This window comes from Helicoverpa armigera, chromosome 28 (genome assembly GCF_030705265.1).
Source record: "Helicoverpa armigera isolate CAAS_96S chromosome 28, ASM3070526v1, whole genome shotgun sequence".
NCBI lineage: Eukaryota > Metazoa > Arthropoda > Insecta > Lepidoptera > Noctuidae > Helicoverpa > Helicoverpa armigera.
In genome coordinates this window covers 7,208,911-7,233,802 of record NC_087147.1, presented here as the reverse complement: position 1 = coordinate 7,233,802, position 24,892 = coordinate 7,208,911, and the positions used below count along the sequence as shown (strand labels likewise).

General features: G+C 35.8%; 2 protein-coding genes across 3 annotated transcripts in view; both read left to right on the top strand.

Annotated features, from left to right (window-relative positions):
• Nucleotides 1-220: 220 nt before the first annotated feature.
• On the top strand, nucleotides 221-10,651 carry LOC110381474 (CCAAT/enhancer-binding protein zeta). The gene is made up of 20 exons (XM_064042359.1): nucleotides 221-475; nucleotides 665-776; nucleotides 1,098-1,198; nucleotides 1,430-1,517; nucleotides 1,735-1,908; nucleotides 2,324-2,433; nucleotides 2,883-3,028; nucleotides 3,491-3,626; nucleotides 3,937-4,142; nucleotides 4,700-4,970; nucleotides 5,348-5,510; nucleotides 6,028-6,227; nucleotides 6,779-6,914; nucleotides 7,150-7,326; nucleotides 7,845-7,929; nucleotides 8,283-8,401; nucleotides 9,004-9,159; nucleotides 9,563-9,628; nucleotides 9,910-10,002; nucleotides 10,264-10,651. Exons 1-20 carry the CDS (start codon nucleotides 317-319, stop codon nucleotides 10,617-10,619), a joined length of 3,054 nt encoding a protein of 1,017 aa, XP_063898429.1. The 5' UTR covers nucleotides 221-316; the 3' UTR covers nucleotides 10,620-10,651.
• Nucleotides 10,652-11,522: 871 nt separating this feature from the next.
• The window catches only part of LOC110381476 (ribosomal protein S6 kinase alpha-5), a 90,753-nt gene continuing 77,383 nt past the window's right edge, over nucleotides 11,523-24,892 (top strand). The window contains exon 1 of one of the 2 annotated variants that reach the window (XM_064042442.1): nucleotides 11,523-12,808. In XM_064042442.1, coding sequence (XP_063898512.1) covers nucleotides 12,127-12,808 — 682 coding nt within the window. In that variant the 5' untranslated portion in view covers nucleotides 11,523-12,126. Of the gene's footprint in view, nucleotides 12,809-17,845; nucleotides 19,060-24,892 lie in introns of those variants that run through there. The other variant, XM_064042443.1, reaches the window with a different exon arrangement.

Sequence of the window (24,892 nt, the reverse complement as noted above, 5' to 3'; positions counted from 1 at the left end):
ATTTGGTCGTGTGCTATCAGTCTTTTGAGTCTCATGCAAAAATGTCTTTTAACTTTTAATTAACACTAACTTGGAAGAAATAATAATTAGGTAGAATTCTATTTAATGAAATCCGTTGGTTAGTTACAATAAAATTAAGCCCACAAGCTTGTTGGCCTTCATAATCAAAATCCGTTTTATCAGTAATCTGTAACCAATATCTGTCACTGTCAGCATAAGCATATTGACATCTATTGTCAAAGTGGCATGGCCAGTGTTCACTTTTCACGTGTTTGTGTTATTTTTAATTAATGAATTCTTACATTATTAAGTGAAAATGAAGCATAAAAGGTTCGAAGAGAATATACTGGTTGACGAGGCTTACACAAATTACGGCCAGCCCGATAAAAATGCCGATTCAAAGAAGAGCCAAGGTATTGCGAAGCATTTCGCTGAAACTTTGGAATATGAAGACAAAAAGAAATGGTATCATCAGGTAATTTTTGCTATTTTTGTAATAATCTGACATTATTTACAAAGCAAATAAAACATTACTTTTTAAACTACATGTATTGCACAATTTTTGTAAGTCTAAACCAAGTTGATATTTTCAAACATAACCATAAAATTTTAAGTAAATAAAGCCTTAATTATGGATTATGTACTTATTCTGTATATATTCTAGATGCCAGAAGAGCCCACTACAGTAACAAAGACTTTAACACAAGATCAGATTGAAGAAGTGAGGAAGGAAGCCAGCAGTGCTTTACATGGTGACACCATGGCTTATGAGACAAGTAAGTGTAGTAAATACAATAAATAAATAATAGTAAATAATAAACTTAAGTTGTGCGACCATCACATTAACTTGTCTGGAATGAATTCAATTTTTTTATTGAAATGTTTACAAACCCTTGTAAATCTTAACCTTACCTGTCTGCCTGGCTTTTACGCTAAAATTACTGATCCGATTTTTTTTATATTTGGTACCTAAATAGTGAAGAGCCTTAGAAAGGACATAGACTACTTTTATGTTTATGTTGGTGAACAAAATAGTTCCCTCAGGACACTGGTGAAACCATTGTTAACAGCTAGTAATTGTATATTTCTTATTTCAGAATCAAGCAGAAGTGGATCATCAGATCATCAGTGGGCTAGAACACTGCTCAACAAGGGAGCCATAGGAGATAGAGTGGCAGCTGCTACCATATTGATACAAGTTAGTGTTTAGTTCCCAACGACTTTGCTATATAATAATTGTGAAAATAACTCTGTATATGTATTGTTTCAGTCCACAACTACTGAACTAATTTAAATGTTTGTACACAGATAACATAGAACTAATTTATCAATTAACAAACTTACTGAATTTATAAATAACCTTCATGTTCTTAATTCTATTGGATAAGAAAGAATATCTCAAAATGTTTAATTTACTTTTACATTACAGGACAATCCAATATACAATCTGACAGCATTAAGAAATCTGATTAACAATGTGAAGCCTGCTAAAAAGAAGGATGGTATTATTATCATAGGTAAGAAACATGTTATCTCAGTTGCTCTCAATATCTTATGTATGACACCCATCATCAGACCCTGGACAAGATAAAAAATGCACCCTTTCAAACAAAAAAAAAAACAATCAAATCTAATAATACATGTGTATTTAAAACAACCAAATTGGGTACCTCTTCCTCTTAGGATAGTCAGGTAAGAAGAGTTTTTACCTAATACTAAACATTTCCTCCCCAGATGCATTATCAGAACTTCTAATATCCGAGTTACTGATACCCGACGTGAAGCTACGTACCTTCGACCAGCATCCGCTCGGCCACGTAGATGAAATGACTTCAGGCAATAAGCAGGCCAGACGCAATGTACTCAAGATCTGGTACTATGAGGATCAGTTGAAGGAGTTGTATGGGAGTGAGTATTTTATTTTGAATCTAGGATTGGCTTTGTTTGAGATCATTATCAGTAGCCTTTTTATTGTTTGCCTGTAGAAATGTTTTCACTGTTTCACCACAGTTGATCAATGTGGATTTGTGATTGCAGACTTTGAAGTTTAGGTTCCCTTGATATGTTTTCCTTCAACTTTTATTTTAGGTTCAAATGCCAAAAAGAACTTAGTCAAAAACTAATAGTAACACAGTAATAAGTTGGTTACCAATGATATTCAAGTTACCCAAAATACCATCTATCTTATTTACAATGGTTTGCCTATTAACATAAAAGTGTATCAACCTTGTTGTTCAAAATCATAACTACGTTCACAATACTAAGACAGAAACTATCTTTAATCATATTTTACGAAATTAATTATGTTGTTTTATTTTTGTAGCATATGTGGAGGCATTAAATAAATTCGCTCATGATTCAGTGGAAGCGAATAAAGAGAAAGCTGTGAGCGCCATGTCTTACTTGTTGATGCATCACCCTGAAAGAGAAAAGGTATGTTGTTTTAGGACATACTCTTCATTTATTAAATTAATATTAACTGCCACTTTTAAAGGCAGATACAAACTACAAAAATTAAATACAAGAAAATTGTATTTTTTACAATATAGCATTGTATAAATAAACCTTTCCGAATGCCAATACCTTTAGATTGAAAAATTGCAACATTACTATTGGTTCATCTTTTTGGTTAAACTCTTGAATTTAAATACTGATTACAGCACAAATTGTTCTTATCTACACGTGCCGGAGGATCTACATCCCGCACATAGACAAAAAGTAGCCTGTATGTTATTCTGATACATATGCTATATTACTACCTAATTCAATTAAAGTCTACCCAGTAGTTCTTGCATGAAAGAGTAACAAACATCCTCCCAAACTTAGTATTAGTAGGATTCTAAATCCCACCACAAATCTTAACACCCCTATTTAATTCCCAGATGCTGTTATCGAACATAATCAACAAGCTGGGAGATCCGTCGCAGGGTGTTGCGTCCAAAGTGATCTACCATCTCTGTCAGCTGTTGTTTAACCATCCGAATATGAAGGCGGTAGTGCTTGCTGATATTGAAAAGATGCTGTTCAGGTATTTTATAAAAAGATTAGCTTCTGCCAACTACTTCCCGTACCCGGATAAAAAGTAGCCTTCCTCGATAAATGGGCTATCTAACACTGAAAGAAATTTTCAAATCGGACCAGTAGTTCCTAAGATTAGCGCGTTCAAACAAACAAACAAACTCTTCAGCTTTATAATATTAGTATAGATATGAGATTTTTTGGTGTTTTAACCTAACCACGAGGCATTGGGTTGCCGGGGTAACTGGGTTGAGGGGGTCAGGTAGGGCAGTCGCTCCTTGTAAAGCGCTGGTACTCAGCTACATCCGGTTAGACTGGAAGCCGACCCCAACATAGTTGGGAAAAAGGTTCGGAGGATGATGATTAAAGTCACTAAAAGCCCATAGAAATTACGGCAGAAAGTTGAGACACTACTTGTTTTCATTGGTGCTTCTAAAATATTTGCTTTAACTCCAATAATTTCATATTCTAGAACAAACATATCACCTCGAGCTCAGTACTACGGTGTATGCTTCCTGAACCAGTTCTACCTGGGTAAAGACGACTCCAAGATAGCTGAGAACCTCATCAGGATATACTTCTCGTTCTTCAAGGCTTCTATTAAGAAGGTAAGTTTCCTATGTAGAGCGAATTGTTTGGGTACTTATTACTCTAGTTTTTCATATGAACTTCTTTTGTAGCTATTAAAACTCATTTACAATTCCCGCATTTTTACAATTCCGACTTTCAAGAAATAGTTTGTTAGTTAGTGTATTAACAACATAATAAGAATTTTGCAAAACTCACTGTGATCAAGACAAGATAAAAACTTTTACTCAAAACCTTGGACTTGTCTCTTCAACATTCTTTCGCCATTTGTGATCTTGATAGGAATTTGCACCTTATTATCACTAATTTGTATTTCTTTTCCCACCCCAGGGCGAGATCGATTCCCGCCTAATGTCGGCGATCTTAACAGGGGTGAAACGTGCATACCCCTTCGCAAACAAGGACCGCGTCACCGACAGCGCCGCCCACGTGTCCGCCATACACCGCCTCGTGCATCTAGCCGGCATCAACATCGCTATACACGCGTTAGCGCTGCTGTATCATATATCTGACGCGTCTAAGGGCTCTGCTGATCGGTGAGTGTAGCTATAGTCTCCGCCATACACCGCCTCGTGCATCTAGCCGGCATCAACATCGCTATACACGCGTTAGCGCTGCTGTATCATATATCTGACGCGTCTAAGGGCTCTGCTGATCGGTGAGTGTAGCTATAGTCTCCGCCATACACCGCCTCGTGCATCTAGCCGGCATCAACATCGCTATACACGCGTTAGCGCTGCTGTATCATATATCTGACGCGTCTAAGGGCTCTGCTGATCGGTGAGTGTAGCTATAGTCTCCGCCATACACCGCCTCGTGCATCTAGCCGGCATCAACATATCGGTAATCTATATGCTTCCAAGGTCCAAGTAAAATTGTTGTGATATGTCATTATATACCGCCTGTTGCACCTCGCTGGCATCAAGATAATATCGGTTACATTCACTATTCACCTTTGGGTAAAGACCTCAACTCAAGGGACCTATTATTAATCTTTGTTGCACACAAATTCATCTTAACAAAGTAAAAAGACAGATTGAAATAATACATCAAAGCTTAGCTATTTAATCTATAATTTAATATCAAATTCCAGCTACTACACCGCCCTCTACCGCAAGCTAACAAACGCAGAAATATTCAACACAACCCACTCAGCGTTACTATTCTCTCTCATATACAAATCTCTGAAACGCGATACGAATATACCTCGCGTGACGTCGTTTATCAAGCGCTTGTTACAACTGTGCTGTTATATGACGCCGGCGCAAGCTTGTGGGATGCTGTTCTTGATATCTCAAGTGTTGAAAGATGGGGAGAAGAAAGATGCTGTGAAGCTGGTTTGGACTAAGAGGGAGATTAAAGAGGTTAGTTTTGAAGTTGAATAATACAATATTATGTATTAAAATTACCCTTTGACCCATGAAGGCCAATCGATACCTAATTACAGGGAAGTTGTGGTCATTTCGAATAAAAATAATATTTCAAAATTCTTTATTATTGTTACATGAATAGACAAAGTTTGTTATTTTATTGAGTCATGTGAATGTCTAGCCTGTATTATCTTCTCGGAACGGACGGTAATTTAAATACATATTGTATATGTAGCTTCTGTAAATAGGTACCGCACTAGTACTTGCAATATCGGGAAATTATTAAAAATTCACACAAACTTGGTAGTCTTATTTTTAGGAAACTGACGTGTATGTTATCAGCAAAATTAAGCAAAATTATCATATTTCAGGAAATAAAAGAAGAGTCACCAGACCAAGAAGATCAAGAAGAGAATCCAGAAGACTCTATCACAGAAGTAAACAATACATTGGACAGCACAGAGGATGATGAAGTTAAAGTTGAACAAAAGAGAGTGGATTTATTGAGGGGAGATAAGAAAGATCTCTTGTTAGGTAAGATTTATTACGTGTTCATCTTATGTGTTGCTTAGAGGTTCGTCAGCAAGGACATTTTTTCCTTATAAAAACAGCTAAGAAGAATTGTAAATACTTTTTTGTCGGTATATTATTTGCCTTATTTAAAATGGCGATACCTAATGTAAATCTTTTGGTAGTGTGTGATACGTAACTTGATGCTTTAAGTTATTTTTTTGAGTTTTTAATGTTGTAATCTTTGGATCTATAAAATTAAAATTTAAATAACTGTAGTATCTAGTTATGTGAATAAGTTACCTTATGACTCAGTGTACTTGCACAAAATATAGCCTAGGTTAATTAAGAATACTCTAGTTTCACAACAGTGAAAGACTTTTTCAAATCGATTCAGTAGTTTTAAAACCTTTAGGATATCTAACAAATAGATCATTATCATAACAAATAGATATTTAAATTAATTGCTACATTTACAGGAATAATAAATGTAAATAATAACAACTAGACTATACATATAACATCCCCATTTACTTCTCAGATGACGACGAAGAAGAAACATACGTGGACCTCAAAATAGATGACCAGGGCAACATAAAGCCGAAGAAACGTAAGCAAGGACCCGTCACCGCCGGCTGGTACCACGCCAAGGTGAAGACTGAACTGCCCAAACCTGATGATGATGATGACAAGGAGACAGCCGCTAAGATTCAGCTCAAGAAGTCGGTTAATATGGATAAGGTGGGTTTTTGTTTATTTATTTATGTTGGCTCATCAACAGCAAAAATACAAAGTGTAAGAACATTTATAAAATTTACGTGTGCGTATGGATATGTGAAATGTGTTTTAATGGCACCGCTAACTGTTTCTCGTGATTTCAAGGGAACTACTTCTGCCATGCTCTTCGTTCTGCCATGTAGGTAATCCTTTCATCAAAATCTTTCCAGTGTTTTTGGCGTGAAAGAGTAACAAACATACCCACATACTTATAAATTCTCGCATTTACGTGTATGAGTAACTGATTGTATTCTGTAACATACTTTTTTGATTATTGCAAAAGTGCAATTTTGTGCCTTTTATCCGACTTCCTAAAAAAGAGGTTCCCAATACGACCGCGTGTTTCTTCTTCTGAACCGTATGGCACGTGAAAAGACGTTGACTACTTTTACCCAGTCGCTGGAAGTGTGTCTCCCGGAAAGAGGATGAAATATAATGATACGACTATCAAGGATAGGACACTATAATAATTACGATGACTTAAATAAAATCAAGTACATTTTATATTATTCCAGGAAATAACGGAATACAACCCGTTGGCCCGCAACCCGTCGTTCGCGGGTGCACAGTGTTCTGCCTATGTAGAATTACGTCCGCTCGCTCAACACTACCACCCCACCGTCAAACTGTTTGCTGATAAACTTATGCATGGTAAGAAGCGTTTGTTTTATATTGAAAGGAAGCGTTTGTTTTATTCTTAAGTAAGACACTTAATTTATAAATTTTCGTAGCGACAATCAATAATATTTGGCAAATGTACAGCTAACTTTAAGAAGAACATAAACAAATCACGCCTGAAATGCATCACAAGATGACATATTTGTGTTTTTAACAAACACAAATAGATAAGCTATAAATCAATGCACATCCCATTTTACATTTCCAGAGCAAATCATCCAATACAGTGGGGATCCTCTCAAAGACTTCTCGGGCATCCGTTTCCTGGACCGCTTCGTGTTCAAGAACCCGAAGAAGCGAACTGATATGCAGCAAGATGATGGCGTCAAGAAGGTTAAGGGTAGCCATCCTAAGTTTGCTGTTAGAAAGAATTATACTGCTAAAGGTAATTGTTTTTACTTGTCGTACTGAAATCTATACTAATACAGTAGAACGCCGATCAACCGAATCCGTACTAAGCTACTATGCAGCTCTATTATCGTTATGAATATTTATACTTTGTGTATTTATTAAGGCCTGACAGGTCTGTAACTTACTCTGATCTGATCTCTGCTATGTACAAGTAAGCTTGTAGAACTGTGTTTGTTAAACGTTATGAAGGTTTATTCTTTGTGAACTGATCTATGTCCGAATTATCCGAATTAATTCGGATAATCGATGTCCTACCGTATTACAAAGCTGATATTTATTCCCTCACACATCGATACTGATAAATGGTTTCTGCGGATTGTTCTATAACGAAAAGTTTGGCGAGAACGTAGAAACCACAAGTTTTTTTTAGTGTGTAAACAGCTAATTTATTTTGAATGCTGTAAGCTACTTTTTGTCAGGGCTTAAACTCAAATTATCACAAAATTGTATATTTAATAATACTTAAGTAATAATCTTAATGTTTGTTTGCAGGACTAAAGAGTATACCAGTGAACTCGGCGTCTTATCTTAATGAGGACGCTAGCAAAGTGCCCGTGGACGAACGGTTTCTATACGAGTAAGTTATACAAAAATATATTTAACAAATCAACTGATAAAGTAACATGTTACTTTTACATAACATTCTAATGTATCCTATCAATGCTTTCGTAGACACAAGTTATCATGAAAGATTTGTGAGTATGAAACAAAAAAACCCGAAAATATAAATATTTTTAAAATTTTCTGAACTATTTCGGTTTTACTTTGAGAAACTGAACTAAACTGGGAGAAACCAGCTACAGATATATACCTCTAGATTAAACAAAGTATCGAATTAAATCTTCCTTTTATCCTTTTTTATATTTTCTGTATACAGGACACAATCTACTTTATCTTTATAGAAATGTAACAAGATTCTTGTACTTCCAGTTTCTTACAAAAGCGTCGTAACGCGGACAATTCGGATGATGATGACAGCGACGCGGATTCCGTCAACAGTGAGGACTTCGAGCAGTATCTAGATAGCGTTACTGGAACTAAGGCTGCCGGTAAATTAACTGTTTTTTAAAATAGTACTAAATATAACACGCAACTTTTACGTGTACGAGTCTGAACTTTATAATTTCTCTAACAGTGTTCTGGTATGCCCACAACCTTTAGGTATATATTAAGGAGTACATACGATCAGAACACATAAGGCAGTAAAAGAAATTATTAGTAAGGAATTTATAATGAGAGTAGAGTACATAGGTAAGTCTGTCTAGCGGAGTATATAAGGAAGTACATAAAACATAAGGGAATACATGAAAGGAAGTAATATGAGTGTTTAAATTAGGGTTGTAGGCATGCCAACGGTGCCCACTACGGTGGATCTGCTACTCGTTACGATCCATATCAGTATGTTGTTTAATATAAACCACCAAGTTATTCCCACAATGCATCAAAATAACTACTCAATACTCAATACTTTATTTGCTTTCCATGTGTATCCTTAGGTGGTAATCTTATAAATAGTTCACATGGACCCTGTCGGGCACAGCAAAATAAGTGGGATAGGAGAGAGGAAGCTCTTATCAGCTATGTTACTTATTAGTTATTGTTGACTAAGACTAAAGTCATTATGCTAAACTAACCATTTTCGCCATTTCAGAGGAATCAGACGACGAGCTAGACTACTTAGCAGACATGGCCGCCACTAAACAGAAGCGCGGCAATAAGAAGCAGGACGATGATGATGATGAACTGGGCAGTGATGATGATGATGATGGTGAAGAAGAAGTTGGCGGTGATGGGGATGATGATGCGGGTAAGTCGTCAAATCATTTACGAATCCTTTTAAACACTTATGAATGAGGGTTTTTAATGTCGCATATGCTATACTGCTTACGGCTGCGATGGTACGGACATGTAAAAAGGAGACCACCTGAATACATCGACAATGCGACACTCAATCTCGATACCCGGTCAAAGGCGCAGAGGCAGGCCAAAACTGCGGTGGTTGAGTGTCGTAAAGAAAGATAAAATCTGCGAACTCGAAGAGGAAGATAACCAGGATAGAGCGAAGTGGAAGAAGAAGATACAGAAAGCGAACCCCGTCACAAGACGGGATAAACGCTAAGAAGAAGAAGAATGCTATACTGCTTACATACAGTATTATGGGATTATCTTGTAGTCTTGAGTATTAAAAATTGATTATCTTTTTGTTACAGGCAGTGATGGCGAACTCAACATATCTGGTGATGAGGATGAACCAGCACTTTCTGGAGAGGAAGACGGTAATATACTTACAACTAAATGTTATGTGTTCAGCAGCTTCATGTTAAGATGGATCCACATTGGTAGGCATGCGCCACGAACGATTGCCTGAGCTTGAGGCATGTGTCACCAAAAATAATACCAATATACGTATGCTCGGATCGAGCTATCGTTCGCGGCGCATGTTTTGCAAAGTCTGGATACTGCTTAAACCTACTCCCAAGTTGGGAGTCCCAATTAAATATACACCCAATCACTTGTGATTTGGATATTCCCTAAAACTAATTTGTTGTCATTTCAGAGCTGCTCCTAGAAGACAGTGATGATGAAGATGACAAAATCGATGTTCCCGGCGCTAAAGCAAAGAAAGGAAAAGGCAAATTCAAGCTAAAAGGTATATTTATTTACTTTAACATAATATAATAATAATATTACATACCCGCGTCATATTCAGCTTAAAGTTCTACATGTTCCAACATGAAATTACCAAGAACTATCTACCATCTTGTTTTGATAACATTTAGCTAAGTTCACTCTCAGTCTAACTTTCTGAATATATACCTAAGAATTAAACTTCCATAGAATCCCTAAGAACATACCTAGATATGTCTACCCTTCTTTAATTACTTAGCTAACAAACATTCAATTTCAACAGGTACAGACGACCTCGGCTCCCTTTTCGCATCGGCAGAAGAATTCTCAACACTCCTAGAAGATACGGCCACAAACAAGAAGCAAGGCTCAAGTCAAGCAGTAGCCAACACAGACAACGCTAGCACAAAACAGCTCGCTTGGGAAGATAAACGAGACAAATGGATCAAAGGATACAACAGAAAAATACTAGGAAATAAAGGAAACAATAAAAAGTTCAAAAATAAGAAAAACTTCAACAAATCTGACAAAAAAGGCTTCAAACCTGATAAGAAAGGTCCTAACAAGATGGCGGCCGGCGGGAAGAGAAAAGGCGGGAAACCTGACGGCGCTGGCGGTAAAAAGAAGAGGATGAAGTGATTTGCTTGTAAATTAAAGTCTCTGTATCGTTATTTATTGTTTTATTTTTACCCAAATCAAAGAAAAAAATACCGAATATAGGTTGACACAGTAAATGGCGGCAAACTGACATGCATCGTATAATGCTCTGTTCTGGCAAGATTTTGATGATGATCTAATCCATAAATATCAAATCTTTTCCAAGATGCGACTCGAAATCTGGAAAATATAGCTCATTACCTAGACAACTTTAACAAATTGAAGATTATAGCAAACCTTTTTGTTACAATTTGCAACAAAAATTGAACGCAGTAGGCGTAATTTCTTTAATCAATTTTTCAAAAACAATTTTATAAATTAGTGATGTCTCGCATTCGATTATAATCGATAATTTATATACATGAAAAATACTTATTAGAATCAGATATTTACAGCGTTCTAATTTGAATTACAAGTATTGGCACGTTGACTTATTACTAAATCAAAACGTAAATTAGGGTCAGTAGGTCAAATCGTTAGACATTAAAAATTCATATAATCAGGGTTTATCTATTTGATATGGATACTGCAAAAGTCATAGCTATAGGTAGATTATGACAACCAAGTCTTATTTCGTAATTCGTATAGAAATTCAATCTAATATTGCTATACGAAGCTAAAATTGTGTAGGTGTATAAAAACCACTTGTTTCTTGTTTGACAGCTACATTGTTTACAATGCGCGCCGCGTTTGACAGCTGAGCTAATTTGATCGACTTTTTATTTTTCACGACAAATGAATGAATGAAAAAAATGAAAATACGCTCAGAAAAATAAAGACATTAATTAATTTATGAATTTAAGCAAGAAATCTGACACAAAAATGATAAACTTTCAGATATTTTATGCTAAAAATGGATGCCCGCGCAATGTACTGCAGTCGGATCTCTTGTTTGTTGACATTACTACATCATGTAGTTGTGTTGTGGAACGCGCCATCGCGCCGTATCTAGCATTTATCGCGCGAAGTAAACAAATTCTTCTGTCTATTAATTAATGACATAAACTGCTTAACATTTACTGTGAACTATTGGACACTCTCAGACTTATGTGACGATCGTCGCTGTGATTGTGAAGGAACAAAAAGGCGGGCTAAAATCAGTGTGCGAGTGGCGATTACCAATCTATTTATAGCCGGACCTATGGCGCGATAAAGCTGTTTTACGTGCTGCTAATGTGTATCAGTGTCATAATAACATTCCAATTGCAATTTACGCCTTAGGAAGACTTTTTCAATTCTTATTGGACATTATTTCTATGCGCCTGTAAAGGAAAACGTAGCCGCGAAACTAGTTTGACAGCTCATGCATGCACACAAATGAAAGGGAACGCAATGCGCATGTGTGCGTGTAAGTGATGTGAAATTCTTATGTATGCGCTTATCGATTGGCAAGATTATTTCAAGGACACCGGTGAGGACTAATGTATGATTTATTGTTGTAAATTGATACTAACATTACGAAAGCTGGTCTTTCAAAAACAATTTGATCATGGAGTCGCCGATGCTCGACAGTAAAAATGCCGAGGTCACAATAAATACGTGCACAAGTTCAAGTTCAAATCAATTTATCCCAGACAACTTGGAACTTCCTGATGATACATTCCGTATGGGTTTAGATAATTTTTCTATGATTGGAGAGAACGTGACTATAGGCAGGGAGATGTCGGTGGACAGCAGCGTAGCTTCCAACGCTGAAACTCCTACTGTAGAACTACCGACACCGATGCAAACACCTGACACGCAGACACCCGACATAGAGTCTCCTAAAGTCCAAACCCCACCTTTAGAGAGTTACTCTCCCCCTATAATAGAGACGCCGAAACTTATCGAGGCAAAAGCCGAGGCTGAGATTCGTAGACCGCAAACATTGCTACAATTATCGCTATCAAAGAAAAACGACAACGATGTGTTCGTTAAACCGTCTCCAGTCGCCGAGCTTATGTCGCCAGCTAGAATGCTACAATTTGAAGTCGAGGCCTCCAGTGCCACGCCGACTATGAAACGAGCTGCCGTGGACTTTGATTTCTTCAGCAAAAACAATTTTGAAGAGTATTTCGTGGAATCGGAGCCGAAAGACGACCGAAAGGAAGAGGATCCGGGAGATGGCAGCACGTACAAGGAAACACCGGTTATAGTGAAGGCCGACACTGTGCGCCATGAAATAGGTTACGGTAAGTAGCATTGGTGAGGTATTATTGACTTTATGATATTGTATTTTTCTTTTATCCAAGGTTTGACGCAGCTGTGGGTTCCGATAGAATTTTAAAGTAACTTTTTTAGTTTGCTCATTGTTGGTTTCATCAACAAGAAAGAAAAACATATGATAAAGCTGATTTGCTAATAGCAACAATAAAGTTGTTATAGATCAATTAAGTAGTGATTAAGATAATTGAAAGTTACGAATGTACAAACAAGGAGAAGGTAGGTACGTGTGTACGTACACACGAGATAATTTCTTCTTATTAGTCTATGAGTCATCTATGTAGCCAGGACGTTGATCACCAATAGCCAAATATCATAGCTCAAGGAATCGGATTCCAGCAGCCTTTGAAAATTTTGGAGCCATCTTCAATATAAGGTAATGGTAAGTATTTACAATAAGAATCCATAGAGCCATCCATATATACATAGAGCAAAAAAAAATTAAATGATCTTTATAATGTTCAAGAGTTGCATCATTTATATGAATTATGTATTACTTATATACAGGTACGTATTAAGGGTTCATGATTTCAGACATTCAAATCAAGTTTCAATCAGTTTGTTTCGACTCCTGCGAAGTAGGACAGCGTCCCAAAAACAATCGGCATCTTCATTCTTTTCACGACTTTTCTTCAAGAACTAACATCTAGGAGGTACTTATTTAGATTTAAACTATGGGAAAAACACCTTATTTAAAACAATAAACGGTTTTGACGTTGATTTTCTAAGAGCAACTATTCCTCTAGAGAAACTATTACGTGACCTATTAAATCTAACGTTTTTAAACCTCCAAATATCTAGCAGAAATGACGCAGCACTGCAAAGCTCTACTTCCCACATTCAGGTCGCAAGATCGATGGTCGCATTCGGACAAAAAATCTCAATAAGCTACAGGTATTTGTTCGAGTTTGCGCATCTGATTCCTGTATGGAATTCTGGTATTTAAGCTACATTTGGTAACTATTCACTAGTCAATTAAAAGCAGGTTTAACGAAATATACATAAACATAATTAGTAAAGTTGATAGAACCTAAGCTATGATTGAGAAGAGATAACTAATTTGTTATCCTGACCCTTGTCGTTTCACACTATGGGGGCGTGTTATGCACCTTGTTTGTGACTACATGCATAATTAGGTATACCATGATATAGATTACAATGAGCAACCATGCACTGAGTTGTAGTAATTGGTCATTTATAAGATCATTATTATTTAAAAATATATTAATGTGAGATCTGTTTTTGAATGAAAAAGTCTTCCGCGTCTCCCGTAACACTTACCTCTGGGTCTGCTATTTCAGGATCCATTTAACCTATATACAAATACAATTAACTATAATCTCCAAGAATAAAACACAATTTTCCATTAATAGAAGCATATCACTTGCAATTCTGTAAAGCCAATCAAGGAAGCGAGACTGACAACATATATACCGATATCCGTCCGTATCGCGTTGTTTAGCAACAAACTAAGTAAATTACACTCGATTTGCAGCGAAAATCTTCCTCTGTGTACTATTTGTAATTAAACACAAACACTTAAGTCTAAGCTCTTAAGATAAAGTCTGTAACATACGATAATTATAGAAAACATCGTTAGGTCTTATCAAAAACATAATCAGATTTGATGATTTTGATCTGAGATAAGTTTTTTGGTCACGGCCAGGTGAGCGAGGACAGAGTTTTAGAACTCAGGAAGTGGTTTTAAACTTTGTAAAATTTTAGAAAACTCTATTGGGATACGGGTTTTGTCAATACAGCGGTAGCCGTTTATTTTACCGCAACATCCGATACAATATCCGTGGTATAAAACTAATTCATGATAACGAAGTCTAATTTTATACATAGGTACCTATAGAAGTTAAACACAGAACACATAGAAGTTATTTATTATAGTTAGTTTATAAAGGTTTTCTTCGATTCCTGGCACAGTTGGATAAACAGACTACCTAACTGAGCTATTGTAATTAATATGAATAAAATGTGATTTAGTTAAAGCTAACTAATAAGCATCCGATTTTATGTCCAAAGCAGAAGGGTGGCTTGTTGCTAGCCAAAATAAAGCATTCATAAGTTCTCGAACAAATATATTCAAAAAGGGTAGCAATGAATGTTTTTCGGAATCATACGTTTTATTGAAGGGTTGGCTGTTTGCGCACTGCGGTAAACATACCCCATAGATTTTGAGAAACATCTTGATAATCCCATGTACTCGTACATACATATGTATTTACTTAACTTGTATAAAGTTTAAATCAAGTCTTAACTCCTATACCTATGTTCTCTCTGATAAATATAATTGCATCAATTTAAACTATGGAGTTCTTAAAAACCTCAGATAATGTTTATTCCGTGTAGTTCAGTAGGTACCAAACTAATTATATAGGTATTATCTTCATGCAGATAGTTACTGTACATATCGTCGTCAACATTTTCACAGAAAACTTACATTAAAGTACGTGAGTTTTTATGATTTTGATGTTAAAACGAAGGTCGAAACACTTCCGCATTTAATACTGACATCTTCCGTATTAGAATGGAACAATTATTTCATTAAATTATTTTTATGACCGTTAACATATTGCCCATCCCTAAATATGATTGGATACGTTTTGAATTTATGATGTCGTCATGCATACTTTTTGGTTAAACCTGCTTGGTAACGGTACCTATTCATAAATTATGACTTTTTCATCTTGATAGATTACTAGTGTTGTGGGTTAACTAGTCGATAAATTATAGCGTTAAACTTAAAAATGACGAGGTAGGTATACATATTTACATGGACTCAATAATTTGAGAAATAACTTAAGTTATTACTTTGAGGAATCGCAGCTCTACCAGAAAATTGATAATCGCTACAAATGCAAAATGTTCATACCTTAAAAAAGACACTATTAAAATTAGCCTTAAAACCTTGATATACCTTGAGTTTTCATAGGTTTTTTTATTGTATATTATAGAAAGAAAAGAGTTACATCAGCAGCTTAATCATGTCGTCGTTACAAACAAAACAGGATTAAGAAAACCTACGACTATGACTGCCATTCTAATTACCTACTGATTCTCAAGTCAGTAGTTCCTATATCTGGAGATAATTACATAAAACAACTTAAGGAAACAACAACAAATGCTACGCACATTACATACTTGGTATTATTTTATTACATGGATTGTTTGTATATCGATTAAGTCCAGATCTAGAGATCAAAGATGCAAAAGTACCTACAGAAAAAGGATCTGCTGTTTGTCATTGCCGAGTTCTTTTCTCCTCAGAATTAAATAATATTCTTGCATAATTTTGACTTGTCTGCTACTGAAAGTACTGAATTTTGGGTCTGACTCAAATTAATGCATTTGGGGAGATTAAGCAATCTTACTGAGTGAAAACGTTCATACGTTTACCTATAAGATAGTGATATGACCAAGAGATAATACCGCGGAAACTGAAATCAAGGTTTTTACCTCGAGTAAGTAAATCAAATCAAGATCAATTTGTACAAAAATAGCGCTATAAACGCTTTTACTTTAAAAATTGAAAACATTTATTTTTTGACGCTGGCAACACAGTGGCAATTACTTAAATTGTTTTGATGATGAATGGAGATCATTATGTTTTGTTCTTGACTTTATAAATTGAGGAAAATATAGAGATTTTTGGTCAAACATCAACACATAATTTGATCCTGAGCATCCAGAATATTTTTTTATACCCGTAGAACTGCGCATCATGTCAACAGATGTCAACATGCATGTCAACAAATAGAGTTGTTCCACAACAATAATTGATGTTATCGATAATAATCATATCACTCCATGGATGTATCGATATGTGTAAATAACTACATATACATTTTATCTCCATGCCATTATATCGTGCATCGACTCTGAAAACCGCTAAGAGTTGGAAGAATTAATATGAAATCCTGAAGATAACTTGGAAAGTCACCCGAATCTCAATTTTCTAACCATTCCAAAAAGGCACGAGAAAGAGATCAAAGTGAGACAAATGTGTGCTGCCAAGTAAGGGTTGCCAGAACTTAAAACCAAATCTCTGGGCAGAACTGTTAGTTTAGCAGGGTAGAAATATTTTATTCCTGTGACTTACAGTCGCGATACAACTTGAGGATCGCAGAGAGAAAACTATCGTATGACAAATGTAGGAAATACATTATCTAAAAAGCCTAATAAAAATCCGGAAACTGTCTCCGGATATGCAACCAAAAAGCTTCGCCCGGTAGTGACCGGATGCCTGGCAACTCTACGCCCAACGGGTTAGAAAAAGTGCCACGAACAAGGCTTTGAACCTACATACCCATTCTTGAGGATTCTGTCCACTACATTACATTTATTTTTCAAAAAAAGAACTGTATTCGTTTTAATACAATGAATAAACAATTTTTAAATATTCCCGTTTGAATTATTGAAATCGGTTTCTAAAATCCAAAACTTGTAGAACGCAATTTAAAAATCAACTTTTAGGTAGGTATTATTACTGTCTATCCTGTTTTCAAAAAAACGACGAAAACATAATCTTGAAGTCTTGAAATCTTGAAGAAATTGCCATGAAAAGTAAATAAATATTATTGGTAAATTAAAAGAAATAATTTCTCATTCCCAATCCATTATGTTTCAATCCATGTTTAACTCAGCACTTCACGGCCACTCTGCAGCGAATCAAGAAAGAGATGCGCATATTCTGTATCGCGCTCCAACATTTCTCATCTCGCTCTACATAATAGATAAGCAATAACCGCGTCTCTCTTTGTTTACGTCCATGAAACGCTGACTCGCACAGTAAATGCTTGATTTTACGATCATTCTCGGCATGAAAACCATATTTCACTATACAATAAACGAAATAACTGTTATATAATTAAAAAATTAGCATTCAGAATGGAAATTAATGTCTAATAAACGTAATCAGGAAATTATTAAAAAATATCGATTAATCGATTTGTCTGCAAGTTTTGCATGCACTATGTGGCCTCGTAAATCGTAAATGGTGGGGGGAGCGCACCGCTCGCACACCGTCGCACGGTTTCTATTTTGCGTTTCTCGAATTCAGTTACTTTAGCGCGCTGAGTGAGTTCGTATCTCATTCGCGCGTGCATTTTATAATTTATTTATATAGTGTACATAGAAGTTTTGTAAAGAGAGACGGTTTATACATAGTGCTAGTGAATTGAAACAAAATATCGAACTGTTGTTGTGTGCAAATGAACTGTGCTGACAGTGTAGTGAAAATTTTATACGAGTGAAGTACCTGGATTGTTTTGGATTCATAACCCCGTGTTACTGGATGTTGAAGAGGCTGTGATTTTGATACGATGAGATAAAATATCATGAAAAGGGATAATACACAAAACTAAATTATTTGACGTTTCAGTACAGTGAAATCAGTCACAAGTGAAATTCCTATCGACCAATCACATTGACATATCGGTGTGCGGAGCAAGCATATTGTGGGGTGGTTTCGAATTCGGTCGGGTTATAGCATATTGCAGCGCCATCTGCGACAGAGCGCCGCATGAAGTTATCGCGGGTGGAACTACTCGCGAAATGCTTTACGTGTCGTTTGTACTTTCGCTGAAAGTTGAAGGAATACTTGCTGCATAATTAGTTAACGCTTCCACAAGCGTCCGTGGTCAGCTTAGCCCTCGGGAGTGGACCGCTCGCGCGTCACAACGCGTGGATACGTGGACAAACTTGATGAGGTTCTGAAGTGGTGGAGTCTACATGGTTTTGGTCAACGGCTGAGCCATGGCCACCGCCGAGATGAGCCTGCCTGACAAGAAGCCTGAACACGAGTCGGGTTACTACGAGGGCAGCGACCAGGAGGGCAGCATGGAGTGCGGGTGTCCGTCGCCGGTCAGTTCGCGGAACTCGTCGCACTCGACCAAGCTGAAGCGGCGCCACAGCGCGCACAAACACAAGAAGGTGCCCACCAAGAAGGCGAGGACGGAGCCTCCTGTGAACGGCTGCAGTGTCACTTCTAATGGACATTTGGACAAGAGTGTGGAAATAGTGGAGTGCTCAAGTAGTAGTCTGCCTTCGCTGAAGGACTGTAAAAAGCCGGAGGAGCTCCCGCCGGTGCCGGGGCCCAGCTCCAAGAGGAGCAGCTCTGTGGAGCTCATCGGTGGAACTGTGCCCGCACCCGCTCGGGACTCTGTGGACTGGAACTTGGTGGATGCTAGTAAAATTAGGAAAAGATGCAAAGGTGAGTTTTATTATTTTTACTCAGGGTTTTGTGATTAAAACCCAGTGTGGACCAAATTCCTATCTCAAGATGGCAGTATCATCAGCAGGCATTTACACCATGTTGCATAAAAATATGCATATCAGTGGTATAGTCTTCGCCATCCGATATGTTGCAATTTAAACAATTTTCAAATAACATGCAGGTTTAAATTATTGATGAAACATTATACAAATTAATAAATAAACTCTTAAAAACGTGAACTATTTATTTAGGATCCTGATTAATTTTGCTAAGAAAAGTTAAATAACTGTTAATGTTTTAATTTCTCTATGATGAAGACAAACATATTGCATGTTTTCCATACAATTTTACCGAATGACTCATCTGTTGACATATTTGATTATTATCTACATTTCTATACAAGACAAGCAAACACTTTCTTGAATAACTGTTTGAAATATTTCACAATCTTGCACCTTATGAAATCCTACTACTGAAATATGTAATAGTCAAAGTTTAATCATATTATTCAATGTTTTCTTCTGCATATCCTGTTTGATTAAAGATAAAGGAAAAAGTAATCAAAAATACACAGGAAAATATTATCTTTAAAATCAATAGAGAATACAGGAAAGGATGTGAAAATAAGCAAAAAATGTATAAATTATTTAAATAGTGAACTCGGTTTCCTCATTGTTTGTAGTGCAAGAAGTATTGCAAGTACGTCTAGGCATTATGTAATATTCATAAGGTTTACTACACATACTACAAAGGCTCGTGCATGTATGTACCATGCTTAGAATTTATTTCAATGTCATGCAATTCTGTATGCTTGTATGCTGTTATAGTTTTTTAATAGCCATTTCTTTGTAAGTAGGAAAGTTTACTCCTTTTCAAAAGACCTGCAACATGCCTGGGACTCTTTGGTGTTCAATGGGCAGCCATAGATGCTTATCATAAGACAACCTGTCTGCTCATTTACCCCATTATGTAAAAAAGTAGGTTACGCTTTATATGGATCAGATTATCATATTGAATATTGTTATAATCACAAAGATTTTTACTTACAATATATTCTTCAACATAATATGAATCCAATGTTGTTCAAATTATAAAGAATGGCTGCACTATCAAGATTTATTTTACAGCAGTCTATTTTGAACGCTCTATTCTCAAATTGAAATGTAGTCTAGATCCTAATCTGGACTTTGAAGTGAAAGTTCCTTTAAAACTTGGTGAAAGTTGATCCAATAGTCCAGTGTTTCCCAAAGTGGGCGATAACGCCCCCTTGTGGGCGCTGCAGGTCTCAAGGGGGGCGGTAAGAGACCCAGGAAGAAAATGGGGGCGTTGTGTAGAGGCCTGGGGGGTGATTTGTAATTTTATTTAGCTAGGAAGCCTCTTAAACAATGACTTGTGAACATGAACTAATATGAATTACAAGATTGCGCTCGCTGCACTCGCGCCTTTCACTTAACAGTGACTATTTTCTAATTTCTTTAGGTATCATTGCGTCCCAAAAATCAAAAATTTTGCGCTCGCTACGCTCGCGGCTTATTCTCTTTGCAGTGTTTTTTTTTTCCACAAATGTTAAGGTACTTTTGTGCCCCAAAACTAAACAATTTGCGCGGTTCTCTCTTCTCTTCTCTTCAACTCTTTTTGGTACTTTACTGTTCCAAAACTCAAAAATTTCGCGCTCGCTGCGCTCGCGGCTTTTTCACTTGTCACTGGTGCTTACTACTTTAATTAACAATTCTAGTCCGTGATTATATTTTGTCGTTTTTTTGTGGGGTGCTCAATAGGTAGTCCGCCCCGGGTGCCACCCGATGCTACGCCGCCACTGTAAGAGTTAACTTGAGACCTAAGCGCTGTGGTATGTTACCTACCTGCGCTCAGGTTTCAAGGTTGCTTATAGTAAAAGTTTCGTTTAGAATTCTCCGTTAATAAAGATATATACGTCACAATAATTAATTAATTCAATTTGAAGTTATAGTGGTTTTTAAATAGGTGAAAAAATGGGGGCGCTAAAAAAATATTTATTCTCAAAGTGGGCAGTAGACAAAATAAGTTTGGGAACCACTGCAATAGTCTATTGAAATTGTTACAAAGACTTTTATTAGACTTGATAAATTATCTGGCACCCTCTGACTTGGGGCGTGTAAAGTCTATCTTGACAGCTGGCAGTCATAGTTCAATTCTATAATTTGTGTGCAGATTGATTTGAAGAATGTCTGATAGGTCAGATATGGATTAGGTATTTCAGTAATAATGTTTTAGTAAAATTATCTGCCATAATGTCAAGTAATGGTGCTAAAGAATGCAATTGAAAATATTGGTAATCATTATGAATCTGTTGTCAATCAAAATATGATCCTAGTGGGCTCTGGGCCTCCATCCCTATTTCGAAAAGGTGTTAATTATCCACTGCAATGTATAACCAGATTGTCAGCCTATTCTAGAGCATTATGGTATTATCCAGATTAAACAACTGAATATTACATAAGGACAGATGTAATTAAGAATTGAATCATTCCTCATAATACCATTAAAGAGTATCAATTCAAGAATTTAAAAACATATTTTGCCATGTTTGCTCACCTTATCACATAAGCGCCAGTGGAAAAATATTTGGACACATTTCTTACAAATAATATTTCTCGCAAGTAAATACATAAACATGGGAACAAGTCGATGGTTTATATTATCAGCAGTCCTTGACGCAAACCGCGATAATAATAGTTTCTTATCACTGGTCCCGAGTCTGCTTTGCCAATTAATTTTAGTTTTATAAGGCAGGCTAATTGATGCTCTTTGATTTTGTTTGTCTATTAGTTTGGAATTTAATGGGTCTTTACAATAACCTTTCTTTCTGTTGATATGCTTATTAGAGGTAGGAATTTTGAGATTACTTTTATGAGCTCAAAAAGGAAAAAAAATCTAAATGCAATGGAAAGTGATTTGTCTTTAACTATATGAACATAAAGAATTATTAATTATTTGGAAGTTTCTATATCAAATTAACATGAAGATGTTTCCCTAATTGAATGACAAGATGTTTCCATAAGCTGAGACTATCAAATTAATGGTCAACTGTATTATAAATACCTAAATAAAATAAATGTTGAAACACTTTCTGGAGTTGGTAACATTATTGTTTTAAAAAATGTGTCAACTTATCTTCCATGAACCATATAGAGTACCTCAATATATTTGTTGTTGACTCTTTCAGATAAGAAAAAGTATTTCTTTTTATACTTTCTTACATTTTAAACAATTTTCTTGAGCAAAATACAATTTATTTAAATACAAAGTTAATGTTAAAAGTATTCTGTCATGTTCAGTTATTTTGTGTTACGAAACAGATATTTTTTATTCTCAATGGTATCTTAAATAACAGTGTCCGAGGTATTTTTTCTAGCTTTAGGCCACCAAATAATTGTTTCACCAAAATTGTAATTTATAGTAAAACTAACATGAAAATTAAATTAGAATTTAATTTCAATAAAACATTTATTTCAAGGAAATATCCGTCTTGTAAGTGGCTAAAGATTATAATAAAATGATTGTTCAACACTTAACTATTACAACGTGTGGTCATCAGTTTTACAACATAACATTATCATAATATTATTGTTAATAGACATAACCTCTAGTAAAGTTGCTATAATCATTAAAAGTCCACTAGAACTAGTAAAATGACACAATTACTCACAATTTTTTCCCACAGTATTAAATTATTAAGTATGGCAATTTATTCTGTAGTATTAACTAGTAATACTGGCTTCAGCAGGGAATTCCCTAGTTTATAATTTATCAAATGTTTTCTTTGTTGTTGAAATTCTAGGAAACCTTGACTGTCTGATACAGTTCACTATCGAGCCTTTTACTTAATTATGTAATTACTGACATTGTAGATACCTTCTCCTAAAATGGTATTGGCATTGTATTTTTAACTGGAATAATGAATATACAGAAAACAGGAAATTAAAATAACCACAAACAAAACCACAGCAAACGGAATGTCTCGTGCTTTCAATCAACATTTTCGGGTAAATTTCTGAACAAACACAAATGTATGTTGAGTAATTAAGGGTTTAACATATGCGCGGATCACCTTCAAACGCCAGCGAGAAATGTCAGCGGTTAGGTAACTCGCGACCTTTGAGAAATATGAATTTAGTAAATATTGGGTCGACGCACCATTGACTTTGTAGAGCGCTGCGGATTGTCTGAAGGATGTTGATATAGCTGTGCTAAGTACGAATAGCTATGAAACAGGTGGCCGGCATCGGGTAGACGATCGTTTAAGCATTTAATCGATACCCAACGATTGGACTGGAATCGAATGATCACTTGCTGATAACATTATTCAATTTCGTACTACAGAATGAAGAAAAAAAAAAGCATTGAGCACAATAGCGACGCATTGCACCTGTATTAGTCTAATTACTCCCCAGTTTGACCTAATATAATGACAGATATTTAAAAAATATTGTATCGAGATGGTGCATTGTGAAATATCGATCCCTATGATGTATTAAGAAATCAAAAATATCTTAAGATTGCCATGATACAAGTCGATAACCCCGAACAACGCTGCAGAGAACGAATGTATAAATGTTGAAACATACCTTGCAGTAACTATTCTGCACCACCAATGTCAGATTAAACAATTACAGTTCGGTGTCAATGAACCTTTGACTTTGTTGAGCAAAACATTGTCTATATAATGTGGTTTGTTTATCGCCAATTCTTATGTAAATCGTTATCGTAATATACTTTAAATAAAAATGATAACAGGCACTTTTATTACGATTGTATTATTTTCTATGTGTGTGCTTTCCTCATTAAATATACCAGTTTAATTAAACACTACTCCATTCGTTCTACGGTCCGTATCTTTTTATAGGAAATCGCATTTATCTCGTAAACTTGCTCTGAACAAGAGAATATGCTTTTAATTAATAGGACAAAAGAACGTCGAAGATGAGTCAGTAAAAATAATAGTCTATTATTATGCCTTACTAACGTAAATATGGATTGGAATTGACGAACTTCATAGAACGTTGAAATCTTTCTAGAAAGAATCAATGCAATTGCAAAGAGGTAGTTGATATTACTGCAACTAATAAATGTTATCTTTTATAATAATTCTTTATCATAAAAGTGTAGGATGCAGTCTATTTATAAACTTTTTTTCAACACCAATAGGTGTATCTTTCTCGAAGAAAATATGTAGTATCAACAGTGAAAATACTACTTTCCTGGACTTAAAATAATACATTTATTATCAACCAATGGCATGTATTATCACCCGTTTTGTCTTAAAATCGTTGGAAACTGTCAAAAACAATGAAGACAACTTCTGCAGTACATGCAGAAGTTTGACTTTATTTGATTGTCTTCACAAAAACTTGTTTAAGGAGGGCCACATCATATCATTGGTTGATAGTACAGTTTAACTAGTATAGGATAACTGTACAAACAAGTGAGAATATATTCCCAAAGCCAAGTGGAACAGAGGCGAAGACCATGATAGATTCTAAGCAGATCCGCGGTAAAAGTGAAAATCTCGTGACACGTGTAGGCATGTCGTTTTAATGTACATTACGGTACATATGTATGGTACACGGTACACTGTTTGTGGGATTTTGTTAAGATAATAGTGGATTTTCGGAATTTTGTGTTGACTATGTTGTAAGCTAACTAATTAACTTGAGGAATTTTCGGGAAATATTTGAATACCTAACTTTTATTGTCAGAATTTGTAAAAGTACTAAGTAGTTTAAATTCGCAGTTCAATTAATTTTCTACATATCTATTCTAGATGTGGAAAAACATTGTTTGAAACTTT